Source organism: Muscardinus avellanarius (assembly GCF_963383645.1).
Source record: "Muscardinus avellanarius genome assembly, chromosome: 16".
NCBI classification, from domain to species: Eukaryota; Metazoa; Chordata; class Mammalia; order Rodentia; family Gliridae; genus Muscardinus; species Muscardinus avellanarius.
Window position 1 is genome coordinate 73017956 of NC_137802.1, and position 17644 is coordinate 73035599.

The following is a 17644-nucleotide window of genomic DNA, read 5'->3' on the forward strand; positions in this document are numbered from 1 at the left end:
TGGCTCTGCCTGGAAGAGAGGGAGCCTCTCCCTGAGAGCCGAGCCGGGGTCTGACCCCACGGAGCGGGAGGCCACACCAACCCTCCAGACTCTCAGGGCATCTGCAACCACCTCTCTGCCAGAGCCTGGACCCCGTCCATGGGCAGCAGAGAGTCGTCAGCATGCGTGGGAGCAGCGTGACTCAGCTTTGTGGGCTGTTGAGATTATGCAGTGTGCTTAGCACTCTGCCAGAGACTATAAGGAGATTGATATATATCGAGGAAAGAAAGTCCTTGCCCACAGGACTTTATTATCTAGTTAGAGTCAGCCTGGGTGCAGAGGTGGTGAGCAGCAACAGGCCCGCCCCGGCTCAGAGGCCTCCACTAAGCTGCAAGGCCACCTGTCCCTGTAGCTCAGCAGGGTGGGGGCGGAACTGGCCCCAGGGGCAGGAAGCTGTCCTTGGTGTGGGCATCGGGTAGCAGGAGCACAGGTACGGAGACAGAGTTTGACATTCTTGTCTAAGTGCCAAGTCTTGGGCCCGACAGGCACGACCCAGGAGAAGATACTGGGAGCAAATTCCACGAGTACGTCAGGTCTTGTGGGGCGGTTGCTGACGGCTCAGAGCCATGAGGGAAGTTTCTGTCCAAGCCCGCTGGACAGAGGTCCTCCCCCTCCAGAGCCTGGCTGTGGGGAGCGCTCAGGCCGGGCTGTGCCACCGTGGTCCTACGTGTACTTGAAGTAGAGGAGCAGCAGGCAGTTGCAAAGCCACGCAGCTGGAAATGGAGGGCCTGGCAGAACTTCCAGCAAAGAGGGAAGGGCCCAAGTGCACAGTGTGAAGTGGTGCAGAAGAGCCCAAAGGAGGGGACCTCACCCGGCCCAGGACACCTGGGGATGTGGCTCGTTGAGATTCTGAGCCTTGGGGGCCAACCCATGGCAATCTGTGAAGCCACAACCACAGCGGTGAAGATTATATTTATTTATTTATATATATATATATATATATATATATATATATATATATATATGTTTTGGCAGTATTGGGGGGTTGAACCCAGAGGTATTCTACCATTGAGCTACATCCCAAGCCCTATTTCTTATTCTTTATTTTGAAGCAGGGTCTCACTAAGTTGCAGAGGGCCTCACTAAGTAACCAAGGCTGGCCTTGAACCTTCTAAGTCTCTCAAGTTCTGGGGTCACAAGCTCGCGCCACCACACCCAGCTGAGCTTGATTTGAAACATACTACATTTGAATGGTGAAGAAAGAAGCGTCTCCGTGTGGCGTAAGAACAGCCACCGTGGCGAGCAGCAGGTCCGAGGCAGGTCCCCAGGAACGCAGTCGAAGCCAGCTGCACTCTGCGGTCGCCGTGCCATGGGGTGCGGGCGCTCCAGCAGCCCCAGGTTGCGGTGCTGGGGTCACCAGTGACAGCCTGGTGTTCCTGTCAAGGAAGGCGCCAGCAGGAAGCAAAGCCGCGGGGAGCACCAGCGTCTGGGGGAAGGCGAGGACATGTCCCCTGGTGACGGCTGGGAGTGAGGAGGCGGCGTGCCCCTGCCAAGGAGGCTGCGCCGCAGTGCTTGTCTGGAAGCGCGGAGCACTTTATTTTAGTCCCTGGCTGCACAGAAGGTTAGCCGTCATGACTCAGAGCAGAGGAAGAGGATGCAGAAGTCGCCCAGCACGGCACAGCTGGGGCTGGCTTTTCTTTCCTCATCCTTCACTCCAGCGATCTGCTCCTAAACCCCGGCTCTCACACGTGCGCATGAAAATCCGTCCCCGATTAACACCATGAGCTTAATTTTAAAAGAGCCACCTTGGTTATTAGTGACATTCTCAAGCTCGGAAGCTTTGGGTTTGGCGTGGTCTCGGGCGGCGTTCCAGCTGCTTGGCTCCCCGTAGAAGCTCTTGGTGGTCCAGATGGCCTCCGAGGGAGCCAGTGGGCCAGTGTTCTGGATCAGGTACAGAAGGAAAAGCAAGACCCTTTGTCGGATGAGTTGACCCTCAGTGCCACAATGACTCCTCCCAGCAGGATCAAACGGTGAGCAAACGGAGAAGCCACCTGGGCATCTGCTCACCAGACAGTGGACCGCTGATGTGAGCGCCGCCTTGACCATCTGGACTTGTGCTTCCAGGAGGAGCTCGGGAGCTGCTGGCAGAATTTTCAGGACAGTGTGTCTAGGTCTGGCTTATCTACTAGCCATGGTCACATGATAAGAGCTTTTGAAAAATATCACTAAATCCACACTGCCCCTAACCCAGTCTTGATTCTCGGTGGCTTCACCACCCAGCCAGGCTTGGGTGGCAGCCCAGGGATGTCGGTGCCACATGGTGTGGGGACATGGGCACACTTCAGGGACGCATCTGCCCAGGGTTAGAAACCTGGTGTCCAGCCGGGCATGGTGGCGCACACTTGTAATCCCCGCGCTGGGAGGCGGAGACAGGAGGATCACACAGGTTCGAAGCCAGGCTCAGCTACTTAGTGAGACCCTGTTTCCAAATAAAGTATAAAATAGGTCTGGGAGTATAGCCCGGAGTAGAAAAGCCCCTGGGTTCCATCCCCAGTACCACAAAAAGAAAGGAAGGAAGGGAGGGAGGGAGGAGAAGAATCCAGGCAGTCTGGCTTTGAAACCAGCAGCGCCCACGTCAGCCAAGTGCTGTCCCGTCACCGCCCCTGTGGGCCACGCGGGCCGGAAGTGGGCCGAGCAGGGCAGTCGGGTCTCGTCCCCGGTAAAGGAACGTGGTGAGTGTAGACCCCACACAAAGCTCCAGACAGGACCAGCCACGGCTCCTCTTCCTCAGCCGTCCTCGCCCGCCCTGCGTCTTGGCTGGCAATGGAACCCAGGGGCATTCGACCTCCAAGCTACATCCCCTGCCCTATTCTTTTATTCTTTATTTTTTTTAAATATGAGGTAATTTTTAATGCAAAAATAGATAACTGACTTGGTTATATTGGAGACATCTTTATCTTTGTACAAATCAGGAAAAAAAGTGTGTCATAAAGAAATGCCTCCACTGGGCAGATACACCTTGGTTCAACTAAAAGGTACCTCTTCCTCCTGTACTACAGTCACAGCATAGCTTTGAGTCCACACTCAGCTCTACTGCTGGGTTTCTTTATGTGTTACATTAGAGGCATACTATATGCATCAAACTGCTGGGAGATTCCTCTACAAGTCTCTCTTCACTTGGATGAGAAACCTAGCTTCAGGAGAGGTGTAATTCTTCCAGTTAAGGATAGAGGGAAAGCTCCCATCGTAGTATTCCCAGCCTTGAAGATTCAGTAGAACACTGACTTTTATACAGAGTCATTGAATTTCCCAGGCAGGTCAACTGGGAAAGCTCCTTCTTGAGGAAAGATGAATAGTTTTCCACAAAAAGAAGAGTCACCATTCTCTTAACTACCCATGAGCATTTCAGAGAAGAGTGGGAGAGCTAGATTCTGGAGGCTAGGCAGTGATGAGCTAGGCCCTCCTCCAGCAGGTGGTGGTGCCAAGTAGAGCCCAGGCTCCCCTAGTCCTGTGAGAATGTTTCAGACCATAGATCTAAGAGAAGCCTGGGCCTTTTCACTGGCCTTCATGCAGCTGGCCCTGGCCCTCCTATCCCAGCCGCACGATGGACGCCTCCCTCTGGACTGTAGTGCACAGGGCCAGAGCGCAGCTGGGGCTCCTCTTCCTCATACCAGCGCTGTTCACTGAAGTCCAGGAAGAAGGCTGCAATCTCTCTGCTGGCTGAAACTGCAGAGTCTGAGCCATGGGTGGTGTTGCAGGTGTCAGTGAGGCCAGAACTCCCACGGATGGAATCTGGAGCCAGGTGGCATGCTCGAAACACTCTGGTGGGTCCCATCAGAGTCCTCCAGAGCTGGATAGCATCCTTGTGGGCAAGGACGTAGGCTCAGATTGGCCCACTGGCCATGAACTCCACCAGCCGCCGATAGAAAAAAAGTCCTTCATGCTCTTGGTAAAACCTCTGACAATCTTCCTTTCTCCGTAGTAGCTCTCTCATTTGTACAATGAGGAACTTGTTGCTCAGAATCTGCTGATGAACCGCCTCCAGAATCAGTGGGTGAGCAGCTGCATCCGGCTTGATCAGGGCTAGAGTGAGCTGGAGAACCTGAGGGCTTCGCAAGACTGAGGTCATCTCACTTCCGCTCCTCCTGACAGCCCAGTCTCCAGCCTTTTATTCTTTATTTTGAGACAGGGTCTCACTAGGTGGCAGGGGCCTCACTAAGTAGTTGAGGCTGTCCGCGAACCGCAATCCTCTGGTCTCTGCCTCCCGAATGCTGGGATTACAAGCGTGCCCACCACACCCGGCTGGCTTCTTTGTTTATTCTGATGCACATGGTTCTTTTTGTGGGTTAAACAGCCATGGACAGAGGCTTGCCAGCTCGTGGCCACGCCATGGAGGTTGCTCCACAGCCAGGCCATCACCTCTTCCTGGCCACATCACCCGCTGGATCGTCACGAGTGTTAGGACACCGAGGTGCACATGTCAGGATGCCCACCCTGTAACAAGTGCCTCGGCTGGGGAGGACGGCTCCTGAGTGTACACTGAGGTCAGAGGCGTCAGTGCTGACGGGCTTCCCGGGGTGCTGCCGTGGGCACTGCCGAGCTGCCCTGGAGCCCAGTGGGTTACTTGAGGCTTTCCCCTCAAGTCTGCCTGTTGCTCAAAGCCAGCAGGCTGCTCCCTCTACAAAGCCCAGCCTGCCACTTGCTTCTGCCATTTTCTCCCTCAGCAGAAGACTCCCAGCCCTGCCGCCACTGCTCGGCACCATTGGAGACTAGGGGCTGAGACCCAGGCTGGACTTTGCCATGGTGTGAGCTGGCGAATGCGCGTGTGGTGAAGAATGTGGCTGGGCCCCGAAAGAGGGCCCGGCCTCTCCCCAGCTCCTCCGAGGTCACCTGTGTCAGGCCTGACCAGCATGTTTGTGTGGGCAGGGACTGGTCACCCCGGCAGTCCTGGGGTGGCCTCACTACCAGGAAGACCGGCCGGTAGTCTAGAGGGCTCTGATTCCCACAGGTCGGTTACCGGAGATGGAGGGCATCCTGCGTGCAGGCAGCCAGCCATGCCTGTGAGCGGCCCTGCTTAAAACTGTCTTTGTGACCTGGTTGGCCTGGCTCTATGCATGTCGACACTCCAGTCCCGGGCAGCGGCCCGCCCACATGCCATAGGGAGCGGACAAAGCGCTCCGAGTGTCTGAAGCCATCCTCAGTACTGCCCTGTGGTGGTTCCTCCTCCGCCTTCTCCTCCTCCACCTCCACCTCCTCCTCCTGCCTTCCTCCTCCTCCTTCTCCATCTCGTCCTCCTTTTCATCTTTTTTTTTGGGGGGGGGGTCCTGGAGGTCAAACCCGAGACCTTGTATATGCTGGACAAGAAGCTCCCCAGCCCTCTTTCATCTGCAGTTTGGACACGGGGCTCATTGCGTTGCCCAGGCCGGCTTTGAGCTTGCCATCCTCTCGCCTCAGCACCTACCTGTGGTCTTCTTGACTGCTCTGAGGCGCTCTCTGCCTGTCAGGGTAGCCCGAGCCTCACAACTGTCCCTGGGGTCCCGGCGGTGGCCACGCAGCAGATGTGACACCCGTGGAACTCTGGGTGCCAACGGGCTTTGGTTCCTCTATTGAGAGTAACCTGAAGAAGCTGTCATGCATCGCTGAGGAAGAGAGGAAAGGAAGATCCAGGCCAAGCCTCTCAGGTGCGGGCCTCCGCCCACACCAGCCTCTCCTGCCGGGCCGAGGCTTTCCATCTCCCCCACCTGCGCCGTCTCCTGCCTCTGTTACCGGGTGAGTAGTCCTGTCAGCACTAACCAAGTGCCCGTGTTTTCTAGGATTCCTGGGCGGCTCAATGACAGGAGGACTCCTCTGGGCGAGCTGAACTGGATCTTCACCGCGATCACAGACACCATCGCCTGGAACGTGCTGCCCCGCGGTGAGGCTGCCGGCCTGTGGCTTGGGCAGGGGAGGCTGGCCCCGGGGTGCAGTCAGATAAAGTCAATGTACGTGTTCATCTCAACGTGTTCATAGTAATTTTTTTTTATCATTTTTCTACCCTCAGATCTCTTCCAGAAGCTCTTCAGACAAGACCTGCTGGTGGCGAGTCTGTTTCGAAACTTTTTGTTGGCTGAAAGAATCATGAGGTCGTATAACTGCACCCCCGTGAGCAGTCCCCGGCTCCCTCCGACATACATGCACGCCATGTGGTAAGTGCCTCCAGCCGGCCGTGCCGGCGACGTCACTCCCCGACAGCGTGCTCCCTCTGCCACGGCAGTGCGCAGTTCATCTAACTGCTTGTGCACGGGGAGAGGCTTGGCACAGCCTGAGCAGAGCTGGACAGAGTGCCCCAAGAATCTGCAGAGAGTGGGTCACCCTTGAGAGTGCAAGGCTGCCCAGAGCCTCTCTGACTCCCCGGCTCGGACCAGAGCATTGCGCACAGGATCTCTGGCCTCTTGGAGACTTATATTGAGAAAGGAGTGTCCCCTGAACTATGAAATGCATCCAAGATTATTCTCAGAGTTGAACCACTGGGTTCCCGACCAATTCCTTGTATTCTCATCATGCATCTTTTATCATTGTTGGTAATAGTCTCCTCCCATTGCTGGACAGCGGCTGCTTGTATTGGTAACACTCATCACGATGATGATGATGCCATTGGTTTTAGTGTAGATAGAGCTGAAGACATTTGGTTCTTCTGTTCCATTGTTCTGTGTTAGTTTTCTGTCACTGTAACAAAATGCCTGAGGTGATCGACTTACAAGGAGGAAAGGTTTATTGAGCTCCTAATGTTCGAGTGTCAGTGTGGCCTCAGGGCCCCCTTGCCTTTGGACCTGTGGTGAGGCAGCACAGCATGGTGGTGTGTGGTGCCCTGGAAAGCAAAGCCAGGAAGAGGAGGGGCGAGCGCTCAAGGCCTGCCCCGGCCCCACCCCGTGACCTCACTTCCTCTCGCTAGCCCCTCCCCGAGTCTCCACCACCTCCTGCGGCACCTGTAAACTCCTAACATGGGCAGGGGCTGGGCAATCCCAAAACAGGATAATAGAGGAAAATGGGGTCTTGGTTTGTTTCATCAGTGAGACAAACTAACACAAAGACTTAAAAATGTGTTTAGCACTGGGGCTGTAAACAGCAAAAGCTGAAACACAAACAGCGTGCAGCCTTTCTGAGAGTGTAGAGGGCAAGGTGGAGAGCACTGCCGTGAGCAGCAGAGACAGCAGAGTCACTGCCTAGAGCCGGGCGTGGGGCGCATGCTTGTCATCCCAGCACTGGGGAGGCTGAGACAGGAGGATCCGGGTTTGCGGCCAGCCTCAGCTACTTAGCGAGGCTCTGTTTCAAAATAAAGAATAAAAAATAAGGCTGAGGTATAGCTCTCAGATAGAATGCCCCTGGGTTCCATCCCCAGTACCAAAAAAAACAAAACAAAACAAAACACACAGTCGCCACTGAAGAGTCCACTGTGCCGCAGTCAGGAGAGGGACACCGGCTCACCACACAGCCTCGTGTACGCTGGGACACCCCTGCAGGAGGGGAAGGCACCCCATAACAGCTGTCCTCCCCAAAGAAAAGAAGCACCTTTCATCCTATTTCTTCTGAGTCATATTTTTGTAAAAAAAAATATATATATATATATATCAACTGAGAAGCCCCTGCTCCCGCCTCTCCTTTCCACCTGATGACCCCAGGAATCGGTCTGGAAAGGTTTTCCCTCTTCCTGTGTATTTTGCTGTATATTTGTAACAGCGCCTCCTGTGGTGTGAGCTTAGCCACGTGGAGGTTAACAGAGGACGTGCTGTGGGGAGTGAGCAGAAAGGCTGGCCTGGGAGGGCGAGCGAGGCAAGCCTCTGGAGACACTCGGCCACCGTCTCCAGGACCGCGTCTGAGCTCTGGCCTTCGTGCACGCATGGTGTTAATACAAGTCCAGGCCCAAGACAGGCGCCTCGCAGTCCCTGCCAGTGGCCCCTGCCCCGCTGGCCTGGAGCCTGGGAAGGAGCTGGCCCTCAGAGAGCATCGCGAAGCCAGCCTAGTTTCTACTTGGGCCGGATGTGACACGTGAGACAGCACAGCCACCCACAGGGGCCCAGAGGAGCCAGAGGAAGCCCTCAGGCTGGCCTGAAGTACCCCCGTGCCTGTGACACCACGCTTCCCTCTCCTGCTTCGCCTCTGGTCCCCCAGGGGCCTGAGGCTGCTGCGAGTCCTGCCCACACGGTGGCAGCGGTGCAGCTCCTGTGCCCGCCATGCTGCAGGCGCTGCTGTGGCCTCATGCCCTCCCTCTCCAGTTACCATGATGTGGCCCGGCAGGCAGGCCCAGAGATGGGGCCCCGCGCCTGGGAGCAGGCTGGCCCGCCGCCGCCACAGGAGAGGAGGGAGCAGAGGAAGGAGGCTTCCACGGAGCTGCCCGAAGTGCACCGGCTCACAGCCTTCCTCAGTGGTCATCGACCCACCATCCTAAAGAGGGGACCCCTGCCCCACATGTGGGCCTGTTTCTTGTGTGAGAGAAGCCTTCCTACCTTGTACCCCAAATTCTCTGCCACCTCCAGGCCCCATCCTAGCAGTCCCTTGAGGTTGGGCGGCTCCGAGCTTCTCTCCCACTTGGCTTGGCACACTCTGGCCCATGCGGCCCATTCCTGGAAGCCCTTCTCCCTTCCCCAGCCAGTGAGTGGCTCTCCTGTTGGTTCTGAAGAGTTTGACTGAGCCCTGCTGACGATGGCGGTTACCACGGGGCTGGACCCAGCGAGCTGGCCAACTGCACCCAGCCACTCACAGAGGAAGCCCCACAGCTGCCACGGCTGGGCTTTCCGACCGCGATCAGCAGACGTTGTCCTGCTACCATGGGGTCCCAGTGGGCTGCAGGGGAGCCGGTTAGCTAATGGGGAAAGATGCCTCTCTGTGGTGGCTTCACTCCAGGAGTGGGCAGAAAGCAGGGCCGCCCCACTCTGCCTCCTCCCTCAGACTGTCCTCTAACACGGCTGACGGACGGTCCCTGGACAGGCTGCGGGAGGCGGAAATGCCATTTGGAGCTGGACTGGCTGCTACAGGTGCCGTGGGCCACCAGCCATGGGCCGTGCTGCGTCCTTAGTGTAGCCTGGGGTGGGCTCCAGTCTGGGCTGTACCGCACGTGGCTAAAGCCACATTGTGCGCTGGATCTTTTTTGCCTCGTTTATACCCATGCCTTAAGCATAGGCCTTGTGAAGGGTTCCGCCATTGACTCAACCGCGAAAAATCCGTGCAGCCAGCCTCTCGCCTGCAGGAAGGAATAATTAAATGTGGGTAAATCGCAGCAGACCTGGACTTCTAGAAGAACAGTGAGTTCCAAGGCCCCAGGGAGCAAATGTGCTGAAATGAGGAGATTTGTGCTGGAGGAAAACAAGTCTAATTCACAAATTACCCACAAATTGTAGGCTGTTTTCTGATGGACATATTGCTCTGTTAGCAATAGGAAATCCCTCCGAGCATGACATTTTGGAGTCTGACAAGAACCAAAGAGGGCAATGGTTATCTGTTGCTGTGTGTCACCGTTGCCACCAGGCACTGCTGCACGGGAGCTGCAGTTTCTGCGACAGGTACCCCATGAGGGTCCCGCCAGGCTCAAGGTACCACGCTGCTGAAGACCCCCAGCGCGGCCTTTTGCACCTCAGCAAGCAGGGCAAGAGTAGTGTTGGCCAGAGGGCCACGCAGCCGGACGTCGCCACAGACAGCTGGCCTTGTTCTCTTCTGCTGCAGGGCCCTGCCACGCCCGGGGAGGGGCCACAGCACCAGGCAGCGTCTTGGGCCACCGTACAGACTCGGGATCGATCCCAGGACTGCTCTACTCCTTAGTGACACCCCCAGCCTTTTTCATTTTTTCTTTTACGACAGACTCACTTAAGTTCTGCAGGCTGGCCTCAAACTTGCCATCCTTCTGCCTCGGCTTCCTGAGTGGCTAGGATTAGAGGCATGCACCACCTCTCCCATCTTTGATTGGTTTGATGTTTGTATTTATTTTGGCTGCAGGTTGGAAGGTGTTGTCCATGGTGGGCCGGCTGCATGGCTGTGGGCCTGGGGGAGCACGGCTTCCTGGCACAGGTGGGGATAGTGCAGGGGCACTCACTTCTTGGTAGCTGGAAGCAGCCTTAATTGGTGTTTCTGTACGTGAGAAATGTAACTAGTGCAATTCTCTAAGGCTTAGTATCTGACTTGATCTCGTGATATTTTTTAAGTGATGTGAAAATAGCTCATAAAAACTCCAAGGTGGACAATAGTTGATGTACATTAGACATAGTCCTACATGTGATAGCACACAGCCAGTGGATATAGCAGTATAATAACATAACAATGTTGATGATAAAATTTATTGTTGTTCCGGGCGTGGTGGCGCACACTTGTAATCCCCGCACTTGGGAGGAGACAGGAGGATCGCGCAGGTTCAAGGCCAGCAGTGCTGGCTTAAAAGACTCTGTTTCCAAATAAAAAAGTATAAAAATAGGTCTGGGAGTGTAGCCCCGGGGTAGAAGGGTTTTCAGGAACCCCAGGACCACCAAAAAATCATTGTTGAAATACCAGGATGATGTAACTCAAGCAGCAGTGCACCCGCCAGCGGCGCCGGCGGAGACCGGCTCAGCCTCCTCCGGCCTCGGCACATCTCCCTGCTTGTCACTAAGGACAGCCTGCTGCATCGCGTACGATGTTTAGCTATTGGAGGGCCCGCTGCTGCAGGCGTTCCCCTGCACTCTGCTCGCAACGTCCTGGTGCTCGCTAGTGCAGTTCTCACTCACTGTCCCCGCAGTCCTCTGGACACAAGTGGGTGTTCTGGAAGATTGGGAAACCCCAGGCTTCTTACACTGACGGTCACAGCTCGTGAAGGCTCTTTGGCAGAATGGGGTGGGGCACTCCACTGGCCCCTCTTGGACAGACACTGCCTGGTTAGTGGAAACCCTCTGTCCATGGTCGGCCTCTGCTCTGGAGGGATGAAGGTGTCGTGGTTGAAACAGGTTAGTCATAACCCAAATCCAGCAGCTATGCAGCAGGCTTTTCTCTTCTCTCATCCAGGCACGGGCGGCACGAGCTGGACATTTGGTTCTACCATGTCAGGTGGTTCCAGCCATCCTGCACACCCAGTGTCCCCTGTGGCAGCTACCTCCCTTGGTCACCAGAGCCACATTCCAGGGGATGAGAGGCAGGCGGCCCAGGCCCCTGCGCGGGCTCAGCACCTCCCAGGCCTTTGGCGACACCTAGTCTGGCCTCGTCTAGGGATGCTGGCAATGCGGCTCCACCTGAGCGGCATGTCCCAGCCCAAACTCCTGCTCCTTAGGAAGAAGGGAGCCAGCAGCTGTCTTGGATGCACAGAGGGGAGATTGTCAGACCCAGGTACAGAATCGTGCCCCCTGAGCGAGCCAGTGGGGTCCTCGGGCCCGCAGGATGCCCGGTGGGCTCTGGGAGTCCCCTCTGCCACACCGGGCGATGGTACTGCGCAGCACTCGGTGCGCCTTCTCCCTCCTCACACATGACTGTAATGTGCCCGGCCCCGGGAGCACACAGGAGGGGTAGGCAGAAAGAGCGCTGGGGTAGATAACTCAGGGCCGGGTTATTATATTTCTTGGGTGGTGATGGAGAGGCTGAATTCTTAGCAGGGCGAAAGGGAACAAAGCCTAACAAAAATTGAGGTTAAAACATAAAGCAATGTACATTTACACTTTGCTTCAGGCAGGGGAAGCTAGTGATGAAATACTCAGAGCCCGCTTCCTGTTTAATTTTTGATGCAAAGCCATCAGGGGGCCGTTCTCCTTCAGTCTCAATTTCAGGTCCTGAAACCGTGCATTTCTCTGCAGTAATAACCTGTGTTCTCGCGCTGATTGGTCGGAGGCCGCGCCGGCTCGGGAGGCTTTCCTCCAGCGCACCACTTGGGCGCTTGCTATCTCAGGCCCGGTTCCTGAAAACCCAGGCGCTTCCCGCCGGTGACTCACCGCAGCAGCCACAGCTTGGAGTCCCTCAGAATGTCCGCTTGGGGCCGACCAGCCTGGCTCTCGTGCCCGCCTCCCTGCTCCTGGGCGCCCCCCTGCCCCCCAGGGCCCCGCTGTGGGAAGTGCAAACGCAGACACCTCCCTCGCTCCGCTTAACTCCTGCTCCTGCCCAGTGCCAAGCCTCTGGCCTCTACTGCAGCCCACAAACACAGTCTCAGGTTTTCCCCCATTTCCTCTTGTCCATTGCTGAGAATCCCAAATTAGGACTACAAAATTGAACAGATTTTATCTGAGGAAACACAGCCAATTCTAATCAGTTGGCTCTCTGCTAATCCGAGAGAACTGCTGCTCTGCTGTGAGGGGAGTCGCCACACGCCTTTAGAGTTCAAGGGGAACGCCGGGGCCATCAGGGTCAGGGAGGTGTCCCGTGCGCTGCACTTGGCGAGCCTGCGCGTCCGCCTCTGCTGGCCAGCTGGCGCGGGCGAGGTGTGCCCCTCCCTGGGTCGGTGCTTGCTTTCAGGGTCTTGGGCATTCAGAGCCAGCCTTTCTCCTCCTTTGTACTCTGATCAAAGTACCCCTCCAGCCCACAGCCTACGTGTCCTGTGCGCACTCTGTCACGCTGGCCCCGTGGCCTAAGCCACAGACAGACCCCAACTCTCATTTCAGTCGTTCCACCAAGCCTTTTGCAGATAAGAAAAAACTGCCTGGAGCTGCTTTTCCAGTGTAGGGAAGCAGGCTGGTTCAGCAAAGGTGGGCCTCAGCCCCTGGAGCTGTTATACCAGCGGGAGCGAAGGTGTGGGGGCTTTCTGACCCCGTGCTAGCTAGGATCTGCCACAGTTGCTAGGAACTTATTAATGGCTCGGAATTCTTTCTGCCTTGCGATTTATTTATATTTATTTATTTATTTATTTTGTGGTACTGGGGTTCTTGGAAGCCCTTCTACCTTCAGGCTACACTCCCAGACCTATTTTATTTTTTTATTTGGAAACAGGGTCTCTTAAGCCAGCACAGCTGGCTTCGAATGTGCGCGATCCTCCTGTCTCTGCCTCCCAAGCATGCACCACCACGCCCGGCCGCCTCGTGGTTTTTGGTGACTGGACAGAACATGTGTAAAGATGCTCTGCCTTCACCCCGGCCCGCAGGTGCCCGGCCTGAGCTGCTGTCCTCTAGCTAGCTTGCAGCAGGTGTTGTGTGCAGCCTCCTGTCTCCCTCCCCTGCTTGTACACTTTATCTCCACTCCTGAAATGGAAACTTTTTATTTGATTAAATTCAAGGCATCTTCATAGAGTTTAATTGCAATAATTGACTTTGCTTCTGTCTCAACAAAGAGTAGATATCTCCCTTGTCGCTGTGAGGACCTGTTCGCCTGCAGTCTGGGGGTTTATTGAGCATATGGGAGCTATTTATTGCCCGAAGTGGGAGCAGTGTTTGATTGTCTCCTGATTGCCTCTTAATTGTCAGCAAGGAGGGCTGCTGTGCAGAGGGACCGGGCTGGGGGGCTGTGGTGGGCCGACGAGGAGGGCTGCTGCGGAGAGGGCGTGGTCAGCTGATCTTGCAGGAGGGCTGCTGCACAGAGGGGCTGTCTCGGGGAGAGGTGTGGTGGTGCAGTTCAGATCTCTGAAGATGAGAGGAGTTATTCCCGCCCTTTATTTATTCATCTCAAGTCTCCCTCTTCTTGTTTTGGTCCTTTATTAAGACATAGAAAAAACGTGCCCTTTTACCTGCCAGCATGCAGTCTCATTAGTCTAAATAAAATTAGTCGGAATTCTTGAGTCTCAGGAAATTACCAGGGAGAAGAGATTGCTGTTCCAAGAATGACTGCGCTGTGCCGACCGTCACTTGTCTCCACAGGAACGCACTCTCCGCACAGGAGAGTGGGGATGTGAGCGAGGCTCGGCCCGCCTGGCTCTGGCCTACAGAGGCGGCTTTTTGCTCCCAGTTGGGATTCCTGCGAGCTCTGCGGTCTGCTGGCCCTCGCCCAGCGCCCACGGCACGGCCACAGCCTTTGCTTCGTCTCAGGGCCTTACAGGCCTTGGCGGGGGCATGCCATCCTGCCCACTCGTGGGTGGTGGCCCCAGGCTGGAGCAGCAGCACCTTGAGCCAGCCTGTGCCCTGCCCAGTGGCTGGCATGTGGCCTTTCACAGACGGCCACCTTGTTGGGCCCTGGTCCTGTATTTGGGGTGGCCAGGAGGGCAGGGAGGCGGCCCACTGGGACCAGAGCAGAATGTGGCGCCAGCCCGCAGCGCCAGCCAGCTGTCCTTAAACTCTGCCAGCTGCTCCCGCTGGGCAGTCACTTCCACTCTCCTCTCCCACTCAGCGAGCATTCAATGAGCACCTACTGTGTGCCGCTGCCAGCAAGCAAGCTGGCATGGCTGGACCCCGGGCACCAGGCAGTGTAGGAGGTATTGGTCCCTGGCAGTGCAGGGCCAGTGGTGCCGGCTGACTCTGCAGCAGCAGTGGGCGGGCAGGCAAGGCCCGAGGAGCACGCGCACCCCCGAGGTGTTAGGGCTCTTCAGACATGCCACCTGCCCTGCAGGGAACCAGGGTCTGGTGGCACACGCCCGTAGTTCCAGTACTTGGGAGGCCAAGGCAGGAGAATTGCGGGTTCACGGCCAGCCTCAGCAACTTAGCGAGGCAAACTTTAAAAAATAAAACAGAGCCAGAAGCGTAGCTCTGAGGCAGACAGCGTTCAATCCCTAGACCTCAAAAATAAGTCCATAAAATGGCACCTGGGGTCACTAGCCATCAGACAGCAGTGAGCGCTGTGCCTGAACAAGAGCCTGGAGGGAGGGCCAGACCCGGGAGAGATGGCCACTGCCCTTGGCCCAGCCTGGGGAGGAGGCTCTGAGGGCTTGATGTATTAGGAGGCTGGGAGAGCCTCGTGAAGGCCAAGAGGGCTCGAGTGGGTCAGAGCGACCACCATGTGTGTGCAACAAGGGCTCACAAGGGGAAGCAGGGGGGCCCTCTTGCCGGGGGTGGGGGTGGGGGGGTGGCTGCTATGCAGAGAACTAGGAAGAAGGCCAGGGAAGCAGGGCAGATCCTCAAGCCCTGGAGGCTCAGGAGTCCCTGTGGCCACCTTCAGCACGTGACTTCATGTCGCAAAGAGCCTTGTGGTGGACCACTCTGCCTGCCGTCCTAAAGCTCATGTTGAGCCCCTCCGCACCCAGCTGTGACCTGCAGGCCTTGCAGGATCTGGTCTGTCTCCTGTGGTGGTTGCAAACCCAGCTCCCCTGTCCCTGCCACTCAGTGCCCCACAGCCAGCCCCAGGTCACTGCTCCTCCCTCCCCTGGCTCCCCATGGACATGCCTATGTCTGTCCCCAAGACATAGGCAGAGCTAGGCGGAGCTCGCCATCTGAGCCTGCTCATAGGTGTGAGAGCATGGCCGCAACAGAGAGCAGCATATGCGTTTTCAGGCCGAGGCCCGGGTGGACGGCCTTCCTGTGCGGCTTCCTTCCCAGGCATAGCGGGGTGGTGGAGAAGGCTGAGCTCCAGCCCGGGCCGGCTGTGGGGATGGGGTGGAGCAAGCCCCTCTGCCTAGATTGCCGCTCTGCCTTGCCTTCCTCCCACTCGGCTGCAGAAGGCCAGACGTGGGGGATCGAGGGCCATGGCAGGAAAGGAGGCTGGGCAGGCAGGGCTGGGGCCAGCCATGTGCGAGGGCACATATCTAACTTGGCTAAGACCCAGAAGGAGAGGCAGCCAATTGAGATGAGTCAGTTGCCGTCCTCAGGATCCCCTAGTGAGACCCTCTCTGGGAAAGCACTTGAGGGCCACACTAGGCTGCCCCAGCCATCTCCCACTGCGGGACGGCGCTGTGGGCCACACCAGGGTGAGCCAGGCTGCACCCTCCATCTCCCACCACGAGACAATGCTGTGGTAAAGGCCAGGGTGAACCAGGCTGCACCTGCCATCTCCCACTGAGCTGGTTTCCCGGGGTCAGCACTGGGGCTGCCCTTGGTATTACAGAGGCGCCACCCAGAGGCCATGTCTGCAACCCTGGGCCTGGTTCTCCACAGAGAACAAAGAAAGGGGCCGAGGCAAGACCCTGCTAGAGGCCCCAGCCACCACGCACCTGTCCTGGTGTGCAGAGCTCCCAGCCTGCCCTCCCTGCTGGAGTTCGTTTTCTGGGAAAGAAAACCAACATCCGTGGTTTGGACATCTCAGTAATGTGGAAGGCAAGGGAGAGCCAGGTCCTGCTCGATAACAGATCACGGGCATGCCCTCTCTGCCACAGGGACTGCTGCAAGGTGCAGAAGGGCACGGGGGGCCACGCGCGGGATGGTGAGGGCCTGGCGCCCTGGGCCAGGTGGCATGACGCAGCACGCAGTGCTGGGTCCTCCCCCATGTGCCGTGTGGCCTTCCCCTGGTCATCAGAGAGCTGGGCATGAAGCAACCATGTGCCTTACTTGGAGAGTGGCAAGCACTGACAGAGACCTGGCCGGCACTCCTCCCCACAGCCCGCGCTGTCCTTCATGGGAGGCGCTGAACTCAGCTCCAGGGCGCGAAGGGAAACTGCTGTCATGGCTTTCCTGTAAGTCTAAAAGTAGCCTAGATTTAACAGTTCATAAGAAATCAATAAAACTATACGCCCAGACCCTCTCTGTCATCCGTGGCCCAGAGCTCTCCCGGCCTGGGGTGCCCTTGGTACATCGGAGGCAGCAAGGAGGGCAGGGGCCTGGCAAGAGCCTGTAAGGGCAGCCAGCCCACTCTGCTGGTGATGGAAGTTGTGTTTATGAAGCCACATACATTATCCTGCAAGGGGCTTGTCTCCCTGATCCAGAGGACGGGGCGTGGACATCTCCCTGGTGCCAGGTGGACACTGTCGCGGTCCACTGTGAGAAGCACTGCCAGGGCACAGTGTGTCAAAGTGTGAGCAGGGTCCCGAGCCATAAGAGAATGGTGAGGGTTGTCATATACCCACCAAAGGGTGCTCTGTCCTCCAGCAGGCACGGGCTGTTTCATCCTCAAGGGCCGCCACGCACCTGCTTCTTCAGGGCCCAGGCCTGACCTTGATGGTGACAGCCAGGGGCCAGGGCCCATCCACACTGCCTGGCCTCCCAGGCCGCCTGCCCCTGTCCCCACTGATGGGCCTCTTCCCGGCAGCATTTCGCCCTGCTCCCAGCCCCACCCACACCTGCAGCAGGGAGCAGGCCATCTATGTGCTAGACAGGGCAGCAGCAGTCAGAGGCCCCCGCCCAGGGGCTGAGTTCCACGTCAGTTTTTAACTCGTTTTCTCATTTCAAAGAGAAGTGAGTGGTACCAGGTGCGTGGAGTTGTTTCCTGGTTCCCAGCGTTGTCTGCAGCCCAGGACGACCCCAGCACGCGCCCCCGAGCTCTAGCTTCCGCTCAGATGTTGGCTGGATGGTCCTGGGCTCCCCTCACTTGAGGCCCTCTCCCAGGCCATCCACTAATCCTGGCATCTCCCTCTGTTCTCCCCAGGCAGGCGTGGGACCTGGCCGTGGACATCTGCCTCTCCCAGTTGCCGACCATCATCGAGGAAGGCACCGCCTTCAGGGTGAGTCCTCCACGTTATGCAAGGTTGCAGACGGCCCTGGGTCTGAGCCCTGCCTGCCTGCCAGGAACACTGGTGGCAGAGACAGGGTCTCTGTTGTCAGGGAAAACAGTGCCTGGCCCCCAAAGGCTGCCAGTCCGTACAGCGCGCATCCCCACCTCACGCCAGCCAGCACAGCCCCAGGGCCCTGGCTCGCAGGAAGGAGGGTCATGTTGCTGTGCACAGGCATTTTGAGACCTCCTA

At 57.2% G+C, this 17644-nt stretch overlaps 2 protein-coding genes across 3 annotated transcripts in view; one reads left to right on the top strand and one right to left on the bottom strand.

Moving 5' to 3' along the window:
• Nucleotides 1-17644, top strand: part of RPTOR (regulatory associated protein of MTOR complex 1) — a gene marked incomplete at both ends in the record, with an annotated part of 318581 nt that overhangs the window by 206560 nt on the left and 94377 nt on the right. For both annotated transcript variants that reach the window (XM_080714263.1, XM_080714264.1), the window contains 3 exons: nt 5793-5893; nt 6020-6164; nt 17329-17404. In XM_080714263.1, the coding sequence (XP_080570389.1) occupies nt 5793-5893; nt 6020-6164; nt 17329-17404 (322 nt within the window). The remainder of the gene's footprint in view (nt 1-5792; nt 5894-6019; nt 6165-17328; nt 17405-17644) is intronic.
• Nucleotides 3545-4108, bottom strand: LOC308275010 (nucleoside diphosphate kinase 6-like; the record flags this gene model as incomplete). Its single annotated transcript, XM_080713019.1, has 2 exons — nt 3545-3714; nt 3877-4108. The coding sequence occupies 2 exons, from the start codon at nt 4106-4108 to the stop codon at nt 3545-3547; spliced, it is 402 nt and encodes a 133-aa protein (XP_080569145.1).